Source organism: Chaetura pelagica, unplaced genomic scaffold (genome assembly GCF_000747805.2).
Source record: "Chaetura pelagica isolate M959 unplaced genomic scaffold, ChaPel_1.0 scaffold176, whole genome shotgun sequence".
Lineage (NCBI taxonomy): Eukaryota > Metazoa > Chordata > Aves > Apodiformes > Apodidae > Chaetura > Chaetura pelagica.
Window position 1 is genome coordinate 1,166,147 of NW_009953484.1, and position 26,404 is coordinate 1,192,550.

Sequence of the window (26,404 nt, forward strand, 5' to 3'; positions counted from 1 at the left end):
GTTCAGCAGTGTACCATTTGAATGCTCTCATGTGGTATCTGCATTCTTATGTCTTCAGTTCTTAATGTGGACTGGAACTGCCCTTGTAAAAACTGTATTTGTGGCTAACCAGCTGTCTTCTTTGCAGCCACAGAAATAGCTTCATATTCTTTGACTCCTGCCTGTTGCTGCTCTGTAACTGGTTTTTCAGTTGGCCTGAAAGCCACAGTATGCTCTAGCTGAACGTGAAAGCACTTCCTTCCATTCCTCCATTGCCCCTGCTTGAATGTATGGTGAACAAGACGTGTCCTGAGACTTAGAAGCAAAGCAGAGCACTTAGACCACACAATTCAGTGTTTCATGGAATGAGACTATGTCTGTCAGAAATTTTAAGAAAATTGCAGTTGCTCAACACTCTGGAAGTGACTAAAATGTTCTAAAGGAATTCACTGTGAGAATATCTGAATTTCTTTTCATTCGCTCATCTCTCCCAACTCCCAGCCCCTACTGTCAGTAGCTTCCGGAGCATGGGAGAATGAACCAAAATCCTTCTCCTCCCCTTCCACCTCCTTTGTGGATAGTACCCCTCTCAGAGCTACTACCAGAATGATTGTTCAGGAAGTGTCTTATCATCCTCTGAGAGCAATGAGAAGCAAATCCTTCCTTTCCTGAGTACCCACTGGTTAGCAGATGTCTCAAGAAAATGCTGGAAATCATGAGGAAATAATGCCAAATTTAAGCTGCATTCTAATGGTGATCCAAGCATCTTTTGCTGGCAGGGAAAAATATTTCTCCTTGCTCCCAAACTATCTGCATGAAAGATGAGATTTTCATAACTGTTGGCCTAATCCTGCTCTTATTAAGCTTACTGGGAGGAAAATTAGGTTTTTAAAGTAGTTTTTTAAATGGTGCTTGGCCTTTGATGTCTACAGAAGGTTTTCCCATTCCCCTGTAAACCACAGTTACAGACCAGCAGTGCCCACAAAATCTTTGGTTTACAGGATCAGAGGAAAGAGATGCCCTGCAGGGCAGGCAATCTCCAGATGCCATGTGGGGGAGCATCTTACTGACCTTCCCAACAAATGCTGAACAGATGTATCCAGGAAACAAGAGTGGGGACAGAAACAGAAATGCTACCCTGCCCTTCTCACATCAGTGTTAGCAGCTCTTGGGCTACTGCTGAGCCCAGAAAGACAATTTCTAGGGGAAGTAGGGAGTGCGCTCAGTGCATACCAGAGTGAAATGCACCATGTAGGGAGTAAAACATGACTTGGAGACAAACCCTGCCGTGCTGACTCCATGAGTTCTGCTTCCTTCCTGGAATTACACCAGGGGTGTTGTTCCTGCAGTGAGCTGGAAAGACCTGAAACAAAAGCACTAATTTGACAAAACAGAATCTCAAATAACAACAAAAGAGATCAGAACCACTATTCTGCCTCTTGACACATGGATACACACTTATGTCTATTTAGAGTAGAAGTATATCCATAAGTATTAAGGACCTTTTAAGGCGGAAATCTTTCTCTCTCACACATACACACAATCATTCACCTACTAATAAAGGTTAACATTTAGCTGGCCCAGTCCCCAGTCTCTTATTTTACAAGGAAATGTTTACAGATTTCTGCACTATATCTGTACTTATGAGCAATACAATTGATCGTTCAAATAGCATATTACGATGGAGTCCAGCAGCACTCATAAGGAGCTCCCTAAATTAAAAATCTGTCTGACCTTTATGTAGCTCCATATGTGATTTAATGGATGTTATACATTATGTGCTATTTGAGGCAGATGCAGACTGCTAAGAACAGTATGCTGCATGGCTAGAAAAGCAAGTGATATTGAAGTTTCTTCAGTGCACTGACAGATTTATTCCTTCTTTCGGTTCTTCCAGCCTTTCTTTGTAGGGGGTTCCAACGTTCCAGAACACCACTTTTGACTTCAGAAATCTCCATGATACTTTATATTAATACTTTACTGAGGGTACCTACCACACCTCTCATTTGAAAAAGTGCTTTGTTACCTTCTATTCAACAGAAAGCCTTAATTAACATGCTGTACTTGCTGTAGAGAAGAGGTTTCTTCTCAAATAGTAGTCAGTATGGCCCAGAGTACCAAAAGAAGCTAGAGAGTACAGTAGATTCCTAACACCAGTAAAACAGCCTAACTGGACCAGAGGAATGAATAGTTTATGAAAGGGAGCTACACTGAGGTATTGAAGCTTCAAGAAGTCAAAATAGCATTTGTCAGTTAGAAATACATAATTTTTAATAACTAGGAAATATTGTATGGGTTCATTATCCCTTTTCACTGGATCACTAGAACAGGCCCAGAATGTTTTAATTACTCCATGATATATAAGGATTATGATCCTCATGGGAAGTCTCTGAGTATGTATGTTAAGTATTCATTCCCCTCCCTCTGATTCTCACTCAGTACTGATCCATTCCTTAGAGAGTAAACTATCTGGGACAGGAACTATATGTGAAGATAGTGCCTAAAACAGTTGCAGTAGTAGCCACAGAGCCAAAGATTAACCCCTTTTCTGGTGTCATGCAAAGTTAATTTTCTCATGCACATACGGAATATGAAGAAATATTGTCCCAGAATTCTCAGAAGCATTTTCCTGGAAACATTGTAACAGGAATGTGTCTGTGAAAGCATACTGATGCTAGGAATGATATAATTCAACACTGCAGAAGGATGGTAGTAAGATCACAGTTCTACAGCAGTAGTGGAACTTCCCTCTTAATGAAGTGTTTAGTTGAAGAATTCTGAAAGATACAAAGATGCTTCAGTTTAAGATCTGTACATTCTAGGAAAATTCTTCTACTTAAGTGGATCTGCTAGTAGGTACCACAATTAACATAGGGGAAAAAATACTGTACAAAAATTGTAACTTTTGTAACTGTACTTAAAGCAGCTTAATTTCTTGAATTACTTGTTTATGTATGTGCAGATCCTCCATCGGAATAAATGAAACTTTGAGTGCTGGAAGAGAAAATGGCAAGCATGATAACAGAAAAAATGAGGACTACAGAGAGAGCACCACACTGCAAATTAACACAGCGAAAGAGATACCCCATGGAGATTTATGCATCACAGAGATATACAGTGAGACTCACCAGAGAGCAGGAGAAAGCAACATACACTTTTCTGAAACGAAACAACAGACCACACAAAGCCACAGAATTATTCCTAAAGTGCTCGTTACAGATGATGCAGCTTTCAGAGGGAACATAGAAGAAAGAAGGTCAGGTACTATGGTTGAGCTGCAGTTGTCCCTCTCAAATGATGTGCACAAGGGCACCCATGCTCCTGCTGTGACTGTCTTAGGGGAAGAAAAATGCCCCTCATCAGGAACAGGACTCAGCATACAACAAGACAGGACTAGCCCTGTGATTGCACTTCCTCTGGGCATGAAAGAGGGCAACATCCAGTGGTCAAGCAAAGTCGTCCAGTTTTCTAGTGGCAAAGAGGTCAAGACGATCCAAGGTGCAGCTCCATCTCTCCCCAGGGTGGAGGTGATCCTAGACTGTTCAGACAGAGAGAAGGAAGCACCCAGGTCTCTAGCTGAAAGGGGGTGTGTTGATTCTCAAGTGGAAGGAGGGCAGTCAGAAGCACCTCCTTCCCTCCTCTCCTTTGCAATCTCATCAGAAGGCACAGAGCAGGGAGAAGACAACCAGCACCCAGAAAGGGATCACAAACCTCTCAAGCACCGGGCGAGGCACGCAAGTAAGTATGTCCCATTTAGTCATTTGCACTGCCTGAGGGTATCTTTTGAAACCTTAAACATAATTTCAGGATATTGATTGCATTAGGAAAAAATGTTTATAGACTTTTTTTTCTGCACCTTTCTGGCTTCCCCTCTGTCTTTTTCTTTTAAATAATGTTTCTGTTCTTGCTTTATATAATTTTCAGGGTAATACAATGCTCCTGGTGATGAGCCAAGAGTATACCCATGCCTTAACTGTGCTGAATAGCTTTGCCTAGCAGACTTCCACTTTGAAATTAACTCAAGACTTTGTCCAACTAAAAATACTTACATCTCCAAAAAGGGCTGAATTCCGCTTGTCTTGTAATGTATCTTCAGAGACAATCTGTAGAATATTAACAAAAAAAGCAAGTTGCTTGCACATGTCTCAGGGAATCCTGTGGATTTCTCCTTTTATAGCAAAAACTTTGTGTTGTCATTTGCATCATCTAAAATCAAAGCCATGCTGCTGCTCTTAAAAGTTAATAAAAAAGGCTAGTAGAAAAGCTTGATGTTGCCCGCAGAAGAGAATTTGACAGACACTAGCATGTGTGTAACTGTTACATGATCCTTTCAGTTTTGTCTGACTTCTCTAGACTGTAAAGTGAACATGCTATTTCTTCTGACTCCCATGCCCAGAGGTCAGCTTCAAAATGTGTCCAAGAAATTTATAGGAAAGTAAACTCACTATTGGATCCAATATTAATTAAGTGTAGATACATACTGTTTGCTTGTTTATCTATTTATTTGTTTATTATTTTATTCATTTGGGACCTTTCTATTGGTTGCTTGCTCTTTCCCAACAATGTTAAGAATCCTGTCTGGGGATCTAGTAGCAGTATGTCAAAGGTGCTTGAATGTGTGCAGTGATATACTGTAACAACAAGCTATTTCATATGCAGTGTTGGAATTAGTCTGCTAACCCACTGCTAATTCCTCTGTAAGCATATTTTTAGCATGATAACCATTTGTATCTTATTGGCAAGTGGATTAAACAGTTACTTATGCCTAAGTGTCTGTATGCAATCCACATATTCTTGGCATATTAAATGAAGTATAAAAGAAAAGTGCACATGCTTTACATTTTGGCTGCAAAGTTAGAGCCAACTGTAGGACTGTGGCTCCCTTTCTTAGAGAATTACTTGCAGTGCCTCTCTAATAAGGCAAAAGTACAAAGAATGAACTACAGATTATATTATAAACTCTGCTTCCAAGTCAGACATAGATTCTGTCTTTCTCCCATCTCAACTATGACAACCTCAATTCCTTCTAATCTAGTGGCAGGTGATTATCCTCAGGGAACACTGGTTTAATCTATAAAAGTGTATGCTTTTTTTTTTTTTTTTTCCTACAATCCTATCTACACAGTAGAGCAAACAAATTGCCAAGCACAGGGGAATAATCTGTGTGCAGCAAATATCATGCGTGGTTTTTGTAACATTAGAAGTTCTAATGCAGCATTTAACTCTGAACTAGAGAGAAACATTTATTATAGACGTTTGACCTCTTTAGTAGAAATTTCCTCTGCAAATAGTAAAGATTGTATTTACCTGAGCAGGTTACATTTCTTCTGCCATCTTTTGGAACTATTGATTAAGTAACTATTCAGATTAATTAAGAAAAAATATGCTAGCAAAATGAAAATTTTCAGGTTTTTCTTTCCAGAGAACAGAAGAGGTACCTGCTGAATTGCCTTCCTAGAAAAACACCTATTGCTGATGCAAGTAGCTTATTTGAAAGTGTAGAACTTACATGCTGAAGGGTGACCGTTCCTGTCTGAACACTAAACCCATACTTTTTGAAAATGTGTTCAGTGACTATTGTAAGCATTAGGGCTGTCAAAGGACTGAGGCAAGGATGTGATTGGGCCCTCTCAAAATAAAATATGACAAGTTGCTGGTTCAAGTGCCATGCTCTTTTCTCTTTTATAGGTTCTCATGAGAACCATTGGTCCAGTCATGCTGTCATCTAGCATAATGGCAAATCTCCAATTGTCTTTAATAGGAGAAGTATCAGACTCCATCTACTGACATGGCTAAGAGGATCACTAATACAAAAAAAAAATCACATGGCTTTCTTCAATGAGTTTCCTTTATTTGCACCAGTAAAAGACACTAAATAATATACTGTTGTATTTTCATATATCAGAGGCACACTTTTTCCTTTTGAAGCTAAGCTGAAATGGACCATTCATTTAGGCAGGAACAGCTTTAAATTCTAGATTTTTTAAAGGGAGGAGCTATCGAGGCTGTCATTCAACAGATGCAGTGGTAGAACATATGGGTGGGAAACAAACAGGAACACCACCTGACTAGCCTTGCCCCAGGAGGCACGTGCTCCATGTCACGTAAGAAGGACACAGTCCTTGTGTACAGTGCATTTATTGGCTTTACAGCTGCATCTATTCCTGTTCCACATGACTTGATGAAAACTAATACTTTATGCTTTAAGAAATATTTATTATTGATATATGCTAATTAATACTCTTGAGAAGTTAGTTGAGCCTCGTCCGTTAACTTCTTAAATGTGTATTCATTCTTGCTGCATTAAAAAAATTAAATATTCTGGACCTGTAATATCCCATATAATATTGAATTAAGTTTCAGGTAAGTAACACGTGTTAAAATACTGAAACCTGCTTTCACTGAGTACCATGGCCAAACTCCCATGCCTTCCAAAGGGCTGAAACCTAATGCTACTGGCTTCTGTCTATGCCTTTTTAGACATATAGTTGCTTTTAAATAGCTAATACATAGAAGCATACTGACTTTTTTCAACTATACACATTTTATAATGCATATGAATAAAATGAACACATAAGTGGCAATTCTGTCTGCATTGCCAGACAGAAAATACTCAGCTTCATTTGGTCGCAGATACGAAGCAATTATGGGCCTGGCTGGCTTGGAATGTCTGCTGCAACCCTAGGAACTGTGGTCAAACACTTGGTAAATATCAGACCATAGAAATTTAAAAAATGAGAAAATACCATCTGCCTGTTGCTGCTAAGACTTCTTATGGGAATAAAAATAAAAAATGCTGAAAATAAAGACACATGTAATGTTCCTGTAGAACTAAGAAAGTCCTAAAGAAGGTGATGTAGAGCCTTTGCATTTCAATGGGTGTGACTATGAGCAATGCTGGGCATGAAATTTACAACACAGTTGATGTTGTGGGGAAATGTTTCAGAATAATGACCTCTCCATACAAAAGAAAATAAATGTTTTAATATGTGGGGAGAGGACAGTAGGTAAAGTTCCATATAGATAAAGGCAGAACTATTTGTTGTTAGTCTTGTACTTTCGCAGGCTGCTTGCAATTAAATGTGCACTTCAACTTTTTCCATAGGGCTCCGGCGAAGTGAGAGCCTGTCAGAGAAGCAGGTGAAAGAAGCCAAATCTAAATGTAAAAGTATTGCATTGCTGCTGACAGCAGCCCCCAACCCCAACTCCAAGGGGGTGTTGATGTTCAAGAAGCGCCGTCAAAGGGCAAGGAAATATACTTTAGTTAGCTACGGTACTGGGGAGTTAGAACGTGACGAAGACGAGGGTGAAGAAGGTGAAGGCGAAGAAGGGGACAAAGAAAACACTTTTGAAGTGAGTTTGCTGGCAACGAGTGAGTCAGAAATAGATGAAGATTTCTTCTCTGACGTTGACAAAGACGGTAAGATTGTGACGTTTGACTGGGACAGTGGTATACTTGAGGTTGAAAAGAAGACAAAAAGTGGAGACGAGATGCAGACGCTTCCCGAGAGCACAGGTAAAGGCGCCCTCATGTTTGCCAAGAGGCGGCAGAGGATGGATCAGATCACCGCTGAGCAAGAGGAGATGAAGGCACGCACGGTGCATACAGAGGAACGCACGGAAACCACCGTGTCAGAGAACTTCCAGAAAGTAAGCTCTTCAGTCAATCAAACAAAAGAGGAAGAAATGTCAAGACAGCAGACCTGTGTGAGCAAAAGCTACACAGAAGTGAGCCAGAATCATAGCAAAATGGTACAACAAAATGGCTTTGGCTTAGCACCAGACACAAACCTCTCTTTTCATCCCTCTGATGCTCAGAAAGCAGCATCTTTGAATAAAACAGCTAAACCTTTCTCTCCTGGGGTTCAAAACCGAGCAGCGGCACCATTTTCACCCATCAGAAATATCACTAGTCCTCTTTCAGATATACCAGCACCACCTCCTTACTGCTCTATTAGCCCACCACCTGAGGCCTTCTACAGACCTGTTTCAGCTCCTGTCACCAACAGACCTGCCCCAGCTGTGTGGTCACCTACTGAGCCAACAGAACACATAGCATCCAGAGATGAAAGGATTGCAGTGCCAGCCAAAAGAACTGGGATACTGCAGGAGGCAAAGAGAAGAAGCACTTCAAAACCTATGTTCTCTTTCAAAGAAGCACCCAAAGTAAGTCCTAATCCTGCCCTGTTGTCCCTTGTACACAGTGCAGAGGGCAAAAAAGGTACTGGAGCTGGTTTTGAATCAGGACCTGAAGAAGACTACCTCAGTTTGGGAGCAGAAGCTTGCAATTTCATGCAGAGTCAAGCATCTAAACAAAAGGCCCCTCCTCCCGTTGCTCCAAAACCTTCACTCAAGGTCTCTCCTACTTCTGGTACTCCAGTTTCACCAGTTTGGTCACCTTCAGCTGCAACTCCGAATAAAGCTCCTTCTTTCCCAGCACCGGCTTCCCCTCAGGCAGCATATCCTGCGCCACCCAAATCTCCACACTATCCTCATTCTCCTGCCCATCCCCCAAGTACTCTCAACCTAGCCGGTCCTTTCAAAGGGCCTCAGGCAACCTTAGCAAGTCCAAACCATACACCCAAGACAACGCCAGTCTCACCAAGTGCTGGAGAAACAAAGACACCCTTTGAGATGCCACCAGCTATGAGCGGAAAAGGAGCACAGTTATTTGCCAGAAGGCACTCTCGAATGGAGAAGTACGTGGTAGATTCAGAGACTGTGCAGGCAAACATAGCACGAGCCTCATCTCCAACTCCATCTTTACCAGCTTCCTGGAAATACTCTTCTAATGTCCGAGCACCTCCACCTGTTGCTTACAATCCCATCCTCTGCCCATCTTATCCTCCTGCTGCTACCAAGTCCTCTGCTAAGTCCACTGCTGCTACCAAAAATACAAAAAGAAAACCTAAGAAAGGTCTCAATGCTTTGGATATTATGAAACATCAACCGTATCAACTCGATGCATCTTTATTTACTTTTCAGCCTCCTAATACTAAGGAAAGCCTTGCTAATAAGCAGACATCAAAGCTGTCCACTTCAAAGCAAGCTCTACCTTTAAGACCACCTAGTGCTGGCTCTCCTACTAACACCCGGCCATCTTCAGTGTACTCCGTGCCAGCCTACAGTACACAACCTTCGTTCCAGTCAAATGCCTCTGTCCCAGTAAATGAATCATATTCACCTACAGGCTACTCTGCATTTTCTAAGCCAGAAACCACCACATCCTCTTTGTTTACTGCTCCGAGGCCAAAATTTTCAGCAAAGAAAGCCGGCGTCATTGCACAGGTGTGGAAGCCATCAACTATTGCAGAGTAAACCTCACAGCTGAAACTTAGTGTCCATTTTGCTTGCAATCAATGGTTTGCAGTGGTAACCTGGCACACAAGCAGCACCAATTGTATTTCTTAGCTTAATTATGTCAGATGTATCACCTCAGATCTGGGTCCAAAATATTTTAATATTTTTAAGGAATGAAAATAGATACAAATTGTAGCACATTTAGGCCTATCATCAGATGCTTTATTCACGTAACACCCTGAAATTACTAGATACGATTGTATTAAGCAAGCTGGACACTAGGTTTTTGCTTCAGGATGACTACAGCAGAAACAACAGTAAGCAATATTCCTGGCATGTCAAATTAATAGAGAAGAGCTTGCTTTCTGCCTCCCTCCCCAATTATGTTCTAATGACTAGGGACTTGAGGACTTTTTTTTTTTTAAAGGAAGTGCCTTATTGAATGATATAAATAGGAATATATATTAGTAGCATAGCATAAAATAGATACAGTATTAGACTGACTGATCACAAGCAGAGCACAACTGGATAGACCTTTGGCCTGCATGGAGCCCCACTGAATTTAGCCAGAATCTGTCCTGGCTCAAAGGTCCTTCCACAGGAATCTGATTGGTCGGTCAGGGCCTTAGTTTGCAAGCTATGTGGATCAGCTGTGATCCAAAATCATTAATTGCCTCTGTGATTTCACAGAGAATGTGCTATAAGAGATGTGGGAGTGTTCTGGAGACTAAAAGAGGTGGAAAGGCAGCTGGGAAAATTATTAAAGATTTCCTATTTTGGGGAAATTTAACATCCCAAGTGCAGACATATTTTTAGCCAAAGTTTGCTTTGAATCCAGCAATTAAAACAGAGAGCAGTAAGTCAAAATTATGGAACCACCAGGGAGGTGAGTTAGGTTTTGCAGCTGCAATGGAGTGCAATAGTTTCTTATGAAAGCACAGTGACTGAGAACTGAACGGATACGTATAATTCAAGAGTACTGATTCTTGCAACCAGAGTAGTAGATGCTGCAGAAATTAGCACTTAACAGTAAATAATAAATATGACCATATCTTCCTACTGGTCTCTCCTACACATTTTATTATTTTCACTTGGGGCTTTATGGTGCTTCTTCCCTTTACAAGTCTTTTTACTCTGGTCTTATACTTTCATCTTTTACTTGTTATATTGGGGACTAAGGATTAAAATACTGCTACTGTAGAAAAGTCTTGAGAGTTTGTGGTCTGGAAACCTACTGTATAACTGTGCAGTGAATACACAGTCTTGCTGAAATCAAGGAACTGTATTTCAATGGTTTAACATGGTTTTCAGTAAGCAGTCCTGCTAACATCAGTGGTGCTAGGTCTGAAACAAGGCGTTGCTTCACATTACTAAGGGTAACAAAATTCACTCCAAGTGTGAAGCTAAAGATGAAAGTATCACTCCATGGATAAAGGTGAGAGAATCTGTTGATATATTTCTTTAAATCACCATCCAACTAGGTACAGACCAGATTATGGATATTTTATATCACAGGAATTTTAGTAGAACTGTCTACCTTGATGAAGAAAACATTCCCCACTACAAACAAAATCTCCTTAGTTTGGCCCCATGATGGTAACTCCATCTGCACCCAAAGTTAGAGAAGAATGCAGTTGGTTGCACATGCAGAAAGCAGACTGGAATAAAACTCTAATCAAGCCAATAAAAAATTACTCCTTTGAATTTTGGGCCTCCAAAATCCTACTCTTGCCTTTAAATTCTGGATCGGGATACTAACTGTGTTAAAAAAAAACAAAAACAAGGAATCCACCTCCCTCTTAAAATTTAGAATGATATTGGAAAAAAAATAAAGTTATTTTAAAAAAGTGAGGAAACCTCACAAACTAGTTACAAGCATTTACCTGGAAATAGAAAGTAGCAATATTGTAATCCTTTGGAGATCTCCTTTCTATCTATTTTCCACTGTCAATATCTGTATTTTTCTTCTATTATTAAACTTGTCCCTTTCCTCTCTGCCTGTTTCGCCTTTTTTTTCTTTGGTTTGGTTGCTATTTTTTTGCTTCACTTAAATTTACAGACTGACAGTATATTTTAGGGGAAATCTATTTTCTATTCTATCCTACTATGAAATCTCCTTCCTCTCTTGTCCCCTTTCCTCCCCTTCCCTTTCTCCTTCTCTTTGCCTTCCCTTTCCTCTTCCCTTTCCTCCTTCCTTCCTTCCTTCCCCTTTAGTAAGCTTTATCTGAAATTACATACACTATTTTAGGTAGAAGTTTAAGACATTAGTATCTACTTGGGATAGATACCCTACCAAAGACAAGCAGTGCTGCTGGAGAGACAATCAGCCTCATATTGCCTTACACAGTTGTACTTACAGTCTCATCCTGTAAAATACATCTGTAAATTATAATCACACTTCTGTAATTGTTCACCCTACCACCCCAAGAATATTTCCTTAAAGAGATTTTGAGCAGTTTTTTACTTCTACCACAAGTGTAGCTGTTGATGCATATGGCTACTAAGATACAGCAGCTTTCACAGCATGGCCACCATTTTCTACCAGGCTCTGGTCAGTGCCTTTTGGAAGTCATCACCAGCTACTGAGTATCCTGTGTGAAATACAGGGATTACTGAAATCTAACTTCTAGAATATATATGCCTATATGGCATAACTCCTGCCAAGTAAGACAAAATAAGCATTATTATTCTATTTATCAGTGGAAGAATTCAGAGGTAAAACAGATATATTCTCATGCAAAGGAATCAGATCTCTGGACAGACACAAACCAAGTTAACAGGAGCTAAAGGAGAGCTGTGGATTGAAACAGAACATTTCAGTTTCCTGAGTCATCTGTCTAAAACTAAATCCACCTGAAAGACATAAATCCATTATTGTAATATTTCAAAATAATTTGCTATTTCTTTCATTTTCAGCACAACACTAACGCTCATTTAGGAAGTCAAGTTAGATCACAGGCATATTTACACCAAGAAGCAAAAAGTTAGCTTCTGCAATGGCAATATAAAACACAGCTATTAGCTGATCTTCTCTTTACTTTGTCCAAAAGAAAAGGCAGTACATCTATGCTGAAAATTTTTATTTAGACCACGTTTGGATTTTTTGCTCTTATTCAAATACAAGTATTTCATGTGGCCCATAGCAATGACAGAAAGATTTTTTTAAAGCACCTGTAAGAGTTAAAAGCAAAACCCCAGAAGTCCCAGTGACACTAGTCCTCTTAGATCAGCTAAGATCTTCTGAGAATCCCATCCAAAGTCCAACTCTGAATTCAGTTTCATATATACACATCATTCTACATGCACAGTGCTTGGATCCAGCTTGGCTTCAAGACTCTTTTGACTAATCAGGTAAGTCGATAATTCTTAATAATATGTCAGAAGACTAGCCTACTTAAAGTAATGCTTTTATCCAAAATGTAATCTCTCGTGAAGCAGGTAAATAGAGGAAAGTTCAGCTGTTCATTGTCATGGGTCCAAATTGAAAGCTAATAATGATGTCAAATAGACTTAAAATATCAAGAAAATTAATGGTTTGTGTGGAGAGGAGCCATAGGAAATTTCATATTAAAAGGGCAGTCAGCTTTTGTAAATGGTTTTCTGAAAAAGCTGTTAAGAATTACTTTATGATATGACATGCCTACCAAGATGCAACTGTTATATTTACTATATAAGTATATTTAACAGTGTATTTTAGGCCACCCGTAATAATAATACTTCCATAATTATTATTATTATTCCACTTAATTATAGAATATACTGGAGGTATTATACTGCACTGGTTTGGACCTCACATTCTAGACAGCCTTTCCATGGAGACAGCTAACTCAATCCAGGGTTTATTACTTTCAGTTTCTCATTCAGTTACAAACCTCTTCTTACAAAACCTGAATTGAATAGTTTTGTTTTGTAGATCAGTAGCTTTTAGGCAAAAAGCTGAAATTCCTGTTGCAAAAATAAAAGACAAAATGTAGTTTTTGAGCAAAGAACTGCTTAACTTCTTCCCCCTTCTCTATGGGAACCATTTTCACAATGTTCCTGCTCAGCAAAAGATAACATATTATGAAACAAACAGAAAGACATTTTGATGATTTTTTTTTCTGTAGGAACATTTACAGAGTAAACATTACAAGTAAGTAAACTCTTACAAGCCTCATGCTTTTGCTTTATTCTCTCTTATGGAAGAAATAATTTTGCCAGTGTCCCAAGATCTGTGACAATATCCAGTGACAATAAGCTGCTTGGTTCCAAAAGCATCTGGCCAATGACATGGGACTCTACAGTACACTCGTATCAAGACTTGCAGCAGAGAGTGCCCACCTCTCTTCTAGATACACTGACAATTCACTTTGAGATCAAGCCAACACCTTTTGGAGATCAGCCACCAAAAGGAGCTTCCAGTTACTTTTTGTCTGAAGTTTTCTTCCACTGACCCCAATTTTATATACCTAGTTTGCATTTATTTAATTTATTTTTTATACTTAATTTTATTTTAGATGACACATTCAAGAGTCAAGACACAAAATCAATCCTAAAACTGTAGTGACCTATTTTACTCTCACCACAGCAACCACGTGGCAATGAGTTTACTTTCTTTTTGGCAGGGTGCTGTTATTATTCACACGAATACAAATGGAGAGAATTTCACTCTCAAGTGAATAATGACAGGACAAAAGGAAATGGCCTGAAGTTGTACCAGGGGAGGTTTAGACTAGATATTAGAAAGAATTTCTTTACCAAAAGAGTGGTTGGACACTGGAACAGGCTGCCCACAGAGGTGGTGTAGTCACCATCCTGGAATTGTTTAAAAGAAATATAGATGTGGTGCTTAGGGACATGATTTAAGCTCTGAACAGATAGATTAGGTTCTGTTTGGTGGATTTACGTTATGGTTGGACTTGATGATCTTCAAGGTCTTTTCCAACTAAGATGATTCTGTGATGCTGTGATTCTGTAATTCACATACATTTGTATCTGAAGTAAAGAGGCATCAGTACGTTGCAAAAATTAGGAAGTGAGGGTTTATGTGTGGTTCAGATAGGAAAATGAGTGCTAAGTGGCAGAGCAGCAATTTTAAGAAAAAAAACCTACTAGATTAAAGGCACCAAAGAAGTGGGGAGAAATCTCCTGAAAAAAAGAAAAGACTGCATAGGATAAAATACCTATCAGATGATAATGAAATAATGAAAGTACAAGAGAAGAACATTATCAGCAAGAAGGGTTTAATTACTCTGCACAGAGATGGCTGACTTATTTCTAGCCTTTTGTTGACATTTCCTAGATCATTCTTGGTTGTCAGAGTGCTCACATCACTGGGCATTATTTTTTTTCCTTCTGATATTTACAAAAAAAGATATTGTGAAAGAACCAAAATGCTAATACCCAGCAAAAAGAAAAAAGTGAGCTTTAAAAAAAAGCAGGCCCTATCAATAGACTGCTCTGAGAGACAAAATATCTGCAGACATATTAACCTAGATAGCTCCTATATACGAGAGTTTTCCAAAGTGCTAAGGTGAACTCTTATAAAACATTATTTGCAACTATAAAAAGAACTTGACACCAGATGATGTGATCTGGGAGGAGCACTGTTTATCAAGTATCCAAGATGACACCTCAACAAAGAACCAGCTGTGACATCATGCTCTGTTGCTCCAGCATCTCTGTGGGGAACCCTCTATAAACTCTGAGGTAGGGAAATAACTTTAAAACAACAACAGTCTTTGCAACTAACAATTTGCAAAACCTTTCCCCTCTCTTTTTCCAGGATCCTTTTCCAGATTTCGTAGCTTTAAGATATAAAAACTATTGGTTCTAGAAAGATCCACTCTACCAATCTTGCCTTTTTAACAAAATACGATACAACTTTCTTTGCCTGAAGTCAAACACCCAGGATTCCACTGATTGCTTTGGCAGCTCGGCATGGCAAGTGCAAATCTTAATTACACAGCTTGGGATGATGTTATTTTATAATGAGTCTACGCAGCTTGAAAGAAATGCTATACAAAGAAGAAACTTGACAAGATCATAAAAAAATCTGAGGATTCAGAAGCTCTGAATGAATTTCACAGCACACTTGGTGCCACCATCACAACTTTGTAGTACCCATGACAACAACTGTTCTTCTTTACTTACCGTAAATATTACTTTTGCATCTGATTACATAAGGAAGGAGTTGGAATGACTCAAGAGCTGTATTTGACAAGTGCTTTTCAGTGCTTACAGGCATTTTAGGTTTCTTATCAAATGATTTTGAAAGTAGGAAAAGCTCAGTGAAATACTAGGTCAGAAGGATCTCTACAGAAGCAGACTAGAACTCTTTACCAGCTAAGACTAACCAAATGATGGTATTTCCCTGGTTTTAACATTTCCTTCCTTGATTAAGGCAGGCAAATACTTTTTCTTTCTATAGCATGCAAATCCTGTTCTCTACAGTTTTCAGAGGAAAAAAAATCTATTTCTGTTTGTAATTATTTTGACCAACTGTTTTTAATTTCAGTGCATGTGAAACCTGCACAAACTTATGTGATGGTATCTTCTAATAACTGCACATTCCCTTAGGCTGAGGAAATTCAGCTATGAGAAAAATAGCTTATTGAACCACACTTACAGATTGACTATCTGGATGAACGCTTCTTGTGTGGGGTAATCAGTATAACAGTACATTTTTTCAAACAAGAATCCTAAATCTTTTGTATATCTTTAAGTCAGGCATCTTAAAACAGTCTCCTCTCAAAATTCTAGGCAATTGAAAGACAAGCTGCTATGAAAGTAAATGGGTCATTATTTCTAAATAGGTGTAAAGACTAAATTGTTAAACAGATCAAGTGTTCCTCAAGATGTTTCCATCTATATCTGAAACAACAGATTTTAACTGATTTAAGAAACACAGAAGAAAAGGAAGAACATTACAGAAATAAAATACACTCTCAATAATTATATGGTGAATTAAGAAGGGTGATATGGAGCAAAACAGTAATTTATTTCAGTGTGAGCTTTAACTGATTGCAAAGCAAAGAATTCAGTATGTTTATATTAGAAGCAAATATTTCCATACAGTAATAACCTATGGCCAATACTTTCAATTTTAAAAAGAAAGTTTTTGAAAAAAAACTCTAAAAAAAAATAACATCAATAACTGCTAGTGATGTTTTCTTCGATCTGAGAATGCTACTTCTTATAGTCTCACTGTGAAGGCTGTTGTTGGTACACGGCTTTATTACTGTAAACAGAAGCAAGGCATGTGCACCTCGGCACACTGTTTTCTTCCTAGTGTCAAGCCTATAACTTAAAAGTGGAATGTAAGCAGGTGATAAGAATACCCAAAAATCTGCCTGCAGCTTAATTTTCTTTGGTTAAATAGTTTTAGATATGTACATGCCAGTCCTACCAGGTACCTACCATGGTACCTGAATATAGAATTATTTTATGAAATAAATTGGGCTGTAAGTTTCTTCAGAAAACTTAAAGAAAACGTTTTCCACATACTTCCTTGCTGCTTGTTTGGCTGATGTCAGAAAGTGCAGAGGGCTGTCAAATGAGAAGAAAAACGTCATGATGGCATTTCATTTAAAATTCCAAAGGTTACACAAAAAGAGAGGCAGCAACATCACTTTTTATGGTGATGCAAATCTGCACCTGCACTGTACTGTGTTGCACAGCTGTGAGCATTTCAGATGTACAAAATGATAAACTTTTCCCATCCTAAGGTTGCTTTCAGAAAGGCTTTTTGGAAGAAGGACTTGACAGACTTGGTACTGTTACAGGACCTGTACTAAAGCAAGCACTGACCCTATGTATATGCAATTACAAAAAAACCCAATGTTAAATACTACTGTTTGGATTTCCAAATAAGACACGCAAAATGAATGTTAATCCAACCATCCTGGGCATGTGTGACAAAAACATCTGTAATCACGTCATCATCTGCTATTTTTTTTCTGTAGGACTCCAGACTCAATTTAGGGCACAGAATGGAACTGCTCATTTGGCAAATAGCTCTTCTCTGTTTTGTTTTGTCATTGTTTCATGCTTAGCATCATTCCTTACTCAATATACACTCTTCAAAGTGTGTTCTTCATGCCAAATTATTTCCTTATAGATTTTTTTGTTAGTATCCAGATCAGTCAGAAACCACAGTTCAATTTTACACTCTTGCAGTAAGTAAGTATATGAGTAAATAAGGCATTAGAAGTGCAGCACTGATGCTAGTGCACTCATGCCTTGATGTCCAATTGAAGACACCTGGCATCTTAAGAGTCCAGCAGAACTAGTTACTCTATGTGATCCTTCACATCAGTCTGTGAGTGTTAATAAATCACAGGTCTCCAGCTGCAAACCCAGAAAGTGACCAGTTATGAAATCCAACCAGTGAAAGCACCTTTCTCACAATATACTCCTTTGCCATATAATCCCATTATTTCCTAAATAAAGCCCTGAAATAGCACTGGCTGGAGCAGAAGTCTTGAAATTTAACAAAAATGTTTAAGACCCAAGGGTTTTCTAAGAATAAGAAATCAAAACCAGGAACAATATCCTATAGCATACTGGAACCAGCAGGTTCCTCCAGCATGACTTGAACCACCACAGACAACAGTCGTTGTGCTGCTACAGTAACTGGCAGCAGAGGCATGTCTGGAGAAAAGGAGGCTGAGGGGAGACCTTCCTGCTCTCTACTTGAGAGGAGGTTGCAGCAAGGTGGGGGTTGGTCTCTTCTCCCTAGTAACAAATGATAGGACAACTAGAAACGGACTCAAATTGTGTCAGGGAAGGCTTAGATTGGATATTAGAAGAAAATTTTTCACTGAAAGGGTAATTTAACACTGGAACAGGTTGCCCAGCATGGCAGTTGAATCACTATCCCCAGAGGTGTCCAAAAGACAGGTAGATGTGGTGCTTAGGAACATGGGTTAGCACCAGATGCAGTAGAGTTAGCCTAATGGTTGAAATTGATGACCTTGAAAGTCTCTTCAACCAAAACAACCCTGTGATTCTGTGATTCTACCCTGCCTATGAATGAGCACTAGCAGGATGACACACGTTTCCAGTGGGGCTTCATAGCCTTTTCTGACAGCAGAGAGACTGTGGAAGGAGAGACTCCATCCCCCTGAGAAAGAAACTTCCCTGGAACTCTGGACTAAAATACACCCATAGCAGGCACAAGTTTTTTTTCCTCAAATGTACCTCCCTTGCCCCTTTCTTCATCTTTTTCTTTTCCTGGTCTCCTCATTGTAGCCTCATTGCATGAAATAGAGGTGATTTTTCCATTCCTTTAGCTCTCATCTAAGCTCAGGAACCTTGGTGATCAGGTCCTAGACTCATCACTCATGCTGAATACAAATTTTCCTTCTGTATCAAGTATTACCAGCTCCTGGGTTTCCTTTGCTCAGTCTCTGTCCTTCCCTCTTCTGTTTCTTCTATCCAACGTTTTGCCCCTCCTGTATTCAAATCAGAGGTTCTCCCCTGTGAGGCTGCTTAGACCAAGACAGGAGGTCTCAGGCTCTGCCAAGGGGCAGATGTGCCCTGCAGTGTGTGCATCCTCAGGCCCAGACCTGATGATGGGAAGAGACATGGAAATGTAACATTCCACTGCATGCCCTACTTTTTTGTCCATGACAACCCAGTGCAGGAGCTGCGGAACATCCCAGTGACCTCTCCAGCCTGGGGGCATAAACACAGCCTGCAGTTTAGACAGGCAGAGAAAGCACAAGGACAGCCTCCTTGTTTTCCTGTGTGGTGTTGAAAGGCATCACAGCCTACAGCAGCTTAGACCTGTCATAGTGAATAAAATCCTCCATCCTAACAGGACATTATTGCTGCCATCACAGTTCTCAGAAACTAGCTGTAAAAAGCAACGTGCTCCTACTGAGCTTACAAAAGGCTCTCAGCTTGAATATACGTAGGCAAGCTTGCATGGAAAGATTAAACACTTTAGGTAGAAAGTTCTAAAGCATATAGTGATACCATTTTTCAAGGAAAAGGATGCTAGAATTTTCTGTCATTGACATGTATTTTTCCCTACCCTCACTCTCTGAAATGGCTGAACTACATAAGTTCATTTGGTTGAAAGGCATCTGAAATGGTTGGATCCTTTTGGATGAAGTAAATAAGAAAAAACCCCAAACAGCTAAAACTCAAAATTTCAGCTTGAAAGATTTTATGAGAAAATCGGAGGGGATTGGATAATTTACCTTTTAGTTTGGATAGATTCAGCAACAATAGTGGCATCACCTTCAATTCTTATACAATTAGTATTTATTTTATTTTATTTTAGAAAAAAACCAACACATTTTATTTTACTTCATATCAATATAAAGCCCTTTCATTGTTCATACAAAATAGCAACGTCTGAAACTAGGATGAACTTTGCACTTGTATTTCCTATGGTCATTCACAAGGCTGCATCTTCAAAGACCTTCCTCTAAGCAGTGTAATATAAAAGTCCAGAAGGTGGCAGCAAATACTCTTCCTGACAAGTAACTGACTATTCCAAAAGAAGCTAAGACGCTTATGGGCCAAAAAAAGTTTCTGCCATTTGCTTTTAATAGGCATACCTGTATTGTAACTTCATAATTGCATATGGATCAAGGTCAAGTGATAATGGAAAGCTTCATTTACAAAGGTGCAAACTGAACTAACTGAATAACTAACCAGCTTAGCAGCACTCATACATTTATTTTCCACTTAAGTCATTTTGTAACACATTTTGCAGAATTTGTCACAAAGTCTACGTAAGATGGTTGACATAAGTGCTTCATTAGTTTGTATATGAATGATGAAAACAAGATCATTCCCACCTGAAATGATACCACAGCTATGAAAAATCTAAACTTAAAATAAATTACATCCCAGTTCTAAAATTCCCTAAAAATTTTTGAAAGCAAGCCTAAAAATAGCTGTAACATCCACTCCACAGCTGTCAGCATTTCAGAGAGAAATTATTTTTTCACTATATAAATTTTAAATTGTAAATGGTCTGGGATTAAATAAGCTAAAATAAGACCAACAATATGTCCCCTTTCTATAAGCATTTCAGATTAAAAATCAAAGTGCTTGGTTTATGTTTTAAAAAATGGAAAGAAGGCATAAAAAACAGGTAATACTTATTTTTTACCTATTATTTTCTCAGTAGTTTAGTTTCTAACTACAGTAGCCATTTCAAGCCCACAGAAAGCAAAATAAGAAAAGCATCACTCTGGGCTTTTTATAAAAACAAAGTCATTTTTAGAGACAGGACAACTGGTATATTTACTTCTTCCTACTTTGTCCCCTTTTTGCATAAATATTAGTCAAGTGCTACTGTTTTGAACTCAGATTTGAAAATGCTTAGATATGGGATTAAGGACCAGGACTATAATGAACAGATAAAAATAAAAGTGCCTCAGTGACTTAGACACGTAGGTAATTTTTAAGTGATTTAATCAAGGAGGAGTCTACACTGCAGAGAGTTTCACTGGACTATTAAGAGTTCATCCTACTTTTGAAAACAGAACTCTTGACTTTTTTCAAAGATTTCATATATGCCTCCTCAACTGATGAAAAGGCAGTTTCAGCATACAAACATATGAACAGTTTTCATTATTAAGGAGTCTTACCACCTGAAGAAACAGTAACTGTAAAATCATTTCACTAAGTAGTGTTTTGCATAGCCATTGGGCCTGTAAAATGAAAAATATTTTTCTTACCCATGCCTTTAAAATTTGCACTACTTTATTGTTCTTTTTGTCTTTCAGTTTTTCATAACTATAAAGAAATTTGAAGTAGCAGTAAGTTCCAAATAACCTATTTTTCTGGACTATTGATTTAGATATTATTGAGTGGACATCAATACTCCTTCAACTGACATTGAACAGATATATACACACACACACCTTTCATAAGTAATTTGTTTACATTAATTTACTTATATACTGAAATAGCTTCTTTTGGAAGCAATATTACAGTCATTTTAGTTTATATTAATACACAGTTTGTAAATATCAAAGATGCTTGTGGTATAATAAATGTTTGATTCATTGACCAGTTTATAAATAGTACGCATTTTTAAAATCAATGTTAACCTCAGATTTAATCTGTTGCAAAGTCACCCAAGCAGTCAGGAGTTGTAAGGATTCTGTGATTGCAACAGACAGCTCTGAACTGCCTTTCCTCTTCTTGACATCTAAGAATCACTTTCCTTTTAATAACTATTGTAGAAAAGATCTTTCCTTCCAAAAACATTCACTGATGAAATGAAAAAGACCAAATTTATCACTGTACTGGGTTCTGGTTTGTTTTGCAGCATAATACTTTGAATGCTGATATGGTATTATAATAAATGTTTTACAGCAAGATTACAATAATACAATAGGTGATAATGTAATAGTTCTGGAGCATATCCCTTCTCCCTTGATTTCTGGGAAGAAAAATGAAAAATCTCTACCCTTCTTTTTAAGATCTTCTCGTAGCTTAAAGGGAGACAGAGTGTAGAAAAATTATTCTCTCTTTGCACTTCATATTTCCCACTGTCTCACTTATGATCTGGGGTTTATGCATTCTTTTCAGTACATGCCTACCAAAATATGTATCACCAAGAATTAGATATGAAGGGAAAATAATTGAAAGTATCACTACGTCTGGCTGCCGCTGCCCAGGAAATTAATTCCAAAGTTTGTGTTTATTAGTTTGAATGGGCTGAATGCCATAGTAGTGACAGAAATCAGTATATGAATATGAATATGAAATACAGATGTGCTAGTTCCTGTGTACTATTTTGATTCATAGAGGTTGTTTTCTATGAGGTCATTTTTGCTCTCTCTGCCACTTCTCTTTCTTTGCCTTATATGATATGAAGCTATCTGTAGAACAGTTTCCATTGTCATAAAATAGTATCTTATTTTCCATTAAATATTTTTATTTTCTGCTGAATATGATTCAGCACCCATACTAAAAACATGTAGAAGTCACTGAAGTGTGAACATCTAATTTTGACTACAGTATTTCTGCTTTTACAAGTTAAACTTCTACCTTTATAACAGCAGAATGGCCCATTTTGTTAAGACATAAGGAAATACACTTAATAACTCATCTTTCTCTGCTTAAACTCTGTTAAAGAAAATTAGCTCCTTATTTTCTGATTTATCACTGGTTAGGCTGAAAAGAAACTTCTGTGACTTGATGAACACTGGAGCTTTTCTCTAAACATAACAGACTACAGTAACTTCATCTCAGTGTCTTGAAACATCAGGTATTTTATGCAACATTTCTTTCAACAGTATCATTTCCCTCTGCAACTCTGGAATCCTGCAAAGTAATCACAGGCCTTCAAACTAGAGTGTCCATTAACTAAAGTGGAAATGTTCTGTCTACTCAGCATAGACAATATTCTAGAACCTCCCTGAGAGCAGTTAACACAGGTAGACTAAACAAGTAGACCTGTTCGATCAACTTTTTCATCCTTGTACAACCTTAACCTCTTAGCTGATCCATTTCTAATAGAAAATGTATCTCATTCTTCATACCTATTTTGATTTTACAATTTAAAAAAAATATTCTTGCCAATATTTTAAACAATATGTACTAACCAGGCTTGCTGAATAAACCCTTTCCTATGCATTCAGTGAAGAAAGATACTGCAATACATTAGAGAAATGACAATTATTTTGACTGGCCTGTCTGGATTTGCCACTCATTGGCCCCAGCCATGATTGATTACCTGGATTCTTATTTTCCAGGTAAGAAAAAGAAATCCCTCTCATTAGATGACAATATGGAGGCACTTTAATCCATTTTAACAGTATATAATTTTACCTGTGGGGAAAAAACAAATTGATATTTTCTTTTATTCACTTATCTTCCAAATAGAAAATTCTTATTTAGTGTATGCTACCATCATAGTGTACTCAGTTGGGATCTGTCTATATGTGATCATCTGACCAGCCACATTTTAACATTTGATCATCTCAAGGTTTAAGTGAGGATTCTTAAAAATTAACTGAGCTAAGTTGCCCAAAATTAAGTTGTTGTTTTTTCTACATAGAAGTAGAATTTCATGAAAATTTGTACTAAGGATGTGGGGGTAGGATTCATAATGTTTGAGAGTTTCCTCTCTGAAATTGCAAACTGGGAGTAGCTGGTCACAGTTAAGAGGTTAAAGCATAGTCCTCTTATAAAGCGTTAGTTGTGAAACTTGTAAAAGACTCACTATGTAACCTCTGTGTGTCTCTACACTTTTTCAAGAGATCTAGAGCAAGCATCACCAAACTGGTTAAAAAAAAAAAGAGTACTGAAATCAGAAGTCTCTTTCTCAGTTTCCATCTCTCATAAAGAAGAATTATATTAAAACATAACTTAAAAGCCTGTGTGTAGCAGAAGCCTTTTAAGTTACTTAAATACATCAATATCCTGTAACAGAAAAGCCTATAAACTATGACATTTTAATGTGAATCTTTGCTAGATAAGCTATAACTTGTCTAATCAGATACCTATTGCTGGCATCTAGATCATGCTCACAGTATATTTTAAGTTTTGGAAGCTATTAAGGAAAAGTAAGACAGGTCAATGTTGTTTGAATTAAATTCTAGCAAAGCTTCCAGCAAAAGAGCCTGGAATTTCACACCGGATTTTAGAGTTAAAGGTGTTTAAATCTCAGGATATGAATCACTGGATGCAAATCAATGAGTTTAAGAACCACACGTCTAGACCCTGCTTGGTAAGAACAATGTAATTTTTCTGTGTAACGCAAAGAACATGTTGGACATGGGGAAAAGGCTGTGCTTACTTCATACACTGCCAAACGACTGTTGCAGCAGAACCTTGTCATAGACATAGTTTCTGTTTTAAAGTGCTGCATTACTAAGAAGATTAGGATTTGTTAAATATGAATGGATTGCTCCTATAAATGGGTCGGAATGTACTGAAATTTTGAGGGCATTGCCTTTTAAAGAAGCCAGGTTAAGTAGCGTCCTGTAGGGGTATTAAGTGAATTATTTCATTAATGTCTTGAATTTTTTGCGTTCACTTTTGTGCTCTGAAAAGTGAAAAAGAGAGTTAAGTCTAATAATTTTAGAGTAAGAAATGCCTTTCTTAAAAGGAGATTGCTAAATATGTGTTGTCAGACAGATGTCCTAGACAGAACTGTTATTATGTAAGTTAGGCTGTGCCTACATGTTAGAATGAATCTTGTAGACACATACAGAACTGTCACAAAATGACTTCCTTTATCGTTATTAAGAATGGTCTTTTCATAACAAGGCACAGTAGCTAAGTAGTGGAAAAGCTGCCCAGTTACTAACATAATTGTACCTTTTCAGTACAAGCTTGTCTTTGGTCTATTTACTTTCCTCAAAACTTCAGTTTGCTCTGTCTTTATTCCTGTTTCTTTCTCTGCCTCCTTTTTAATACCTCCTTTCTTTCCACTAAATAAAGTATTGAAAAGTACATCAAAAGGGATAGTCAGGATGCCATCTGCTTCCAGGGTCTGCTGTTCCAGTCTGGAAGTGAAGGCGCTTCCCTTTTTGTTGCTTAATAACTGTATTTGGTATTCTGTTTTCCTAGGAAAGAAGCAGTGGACGCTCATTATCACTTCCTGGGAGACCTTCTTCATTCATTTCTGGAGCCATGTCTCCTACTTCTCCTCTTATATTTCAGCCTTCTCCTGATTACTTCAACAAGCCAGAAACAGCAGTTGACAAGCCTGGCAAGAGACCTACTCCCTGGGAAGCAGCAGCAAGATCCCCTCTTGGTCTCGTGGATGAAGCTTTTGGGCCTCAAAGTATGCAGGAATCCATTGCTGCTAACGTAGTGTCAGCTGCTCGCAGGAAAACAATGCCTGAGCCACCAGATGAATGGAAACAAAAAGTTTCTTATGAGCCTCCAGCCCCAAGTGGTAGTGTAGCCTTACTAGGAGGGAAGCAATTTTTACCACCCCCAAAAAGCTCCCTGTCTGCCCAAAGTGCCACCACGCAGGCTAGCTCTCAGCCGCAGTATGCTTACTGCAGTCAACGGTCCAGAACAGATCCTGATATAATGTCCATGGATTCCAGGTCTGACTATTGCTTGTCAACAGCTGATTCAAACTACAATCCACAGCCAAGGGGATGGAGGCGTCCAACATGAGCAGCTAGCAGAAGGGCCTGGCATATTTTCCCTTCTTCAGCTTTTCAAGCCTTAGATTTGAGTTGGAGAAGGAAAGTTTCTTGCTGGCCTGAGGATCTCTGAACTAAAGAAATGAGGAGGAAAAATTGTACGGAGCACAGTTTCCACATGACTGCAGGGCTAGCAGCCTCTAGAATAGACTCAGTTTTACACCTAACCTAAGATTCTTCTGTTCCTTAAAAATCAAATCCACACATTTCTTGGGGTGAGGGGTGGGATGAAAGTGGTGCAACCAACGTGCTTGATACAAACACCTAGAAAGGACGCAGATGGAGTGCAGATGATGTACAAGTGCTTGCGGTTAAGTTAATGTGAAGGAAAAAAAAAAGTAAAACAGGGGCATTTTAAAGGCAAGAATATTTTACAGGCTCTTGTAGGTTTCTTGGGTGTGTTTGACATCTGAGTTACAAGGTGCTAGATACAACCAGACTTGGAAAGTTCCAGTGGAAGTGGAATACTCAGAAGTACTGGTTTATTTGCCATATGTTTTCTTTACTGCATTTCTAAAATTATCTAAGCAAGGAAATAAGTATTTTTACTGTGGCATCAGTTAAAATACATTTGTGGTCATGGTACCCGAGTCCTATGACATGTAGAAATGCACAATCTTATGCAGACATCCATTTGAGATGGCTTTCAAGACAGTTTCTGTCTTTTACATAGTGTGATAATTAAATAATCTGAACACAACAGGAAGAAAGGTGTTATTAATAGAGTACCATGATACTTGAACAAGAAGGATAAGGAAAGTATTTAGAGTGTATTTAAACTGGATTGAAAGTTAATTTTGTAATAAACTAGCGAGCACGTCAGAGGCTGAACAGCCTTTATTTCTCTGTGACATGCACTACTTGCTGAACATTTACTGCTACAGTGTCTGGTAATCTGACTAGCTGGGCAGTTGCTCTTAGTATCTATGTAGCTCAATGTTTAGAAAGCTTTTTGTCCGTATTCTCAGTTTGGAAGCCATAGATAAGTTGCTTATCAAGAACAA

General features: G+C 38.4%; 1 protein-coding gene across 1 annotated transcript in view; it reads left to right on the forward strand.

The window, feature by feature from the left end:
• The window catches only part of SYNPO2 (synaptopodin 2), an 85,065-nt gene extending 59,341 nt beyond the window's left edge, over nt 1-25,724 (forward strand). Inside the window, exons 3-5 of the mRNA XM_009998562.1 lie at nt 2,942-3,717; nt 7,085-9,267; nt 24,811-25,724. Coding sequence (XP_009996864.1) covers nt 2,942-3,717; nt 7,085-9,267; nt 24,811-25,371 — 3,520 coding nt within the window. The 3' untranslated portion in view covers nt 25,372-25,724. The remainder of the gene's footprint in view (nt 1-2,941; nt 3,718-7,084; nt 9,268-24,810) is intronic.
• Nucleotides 25,725-26,404: the final 680 nt, after the last annotated feature.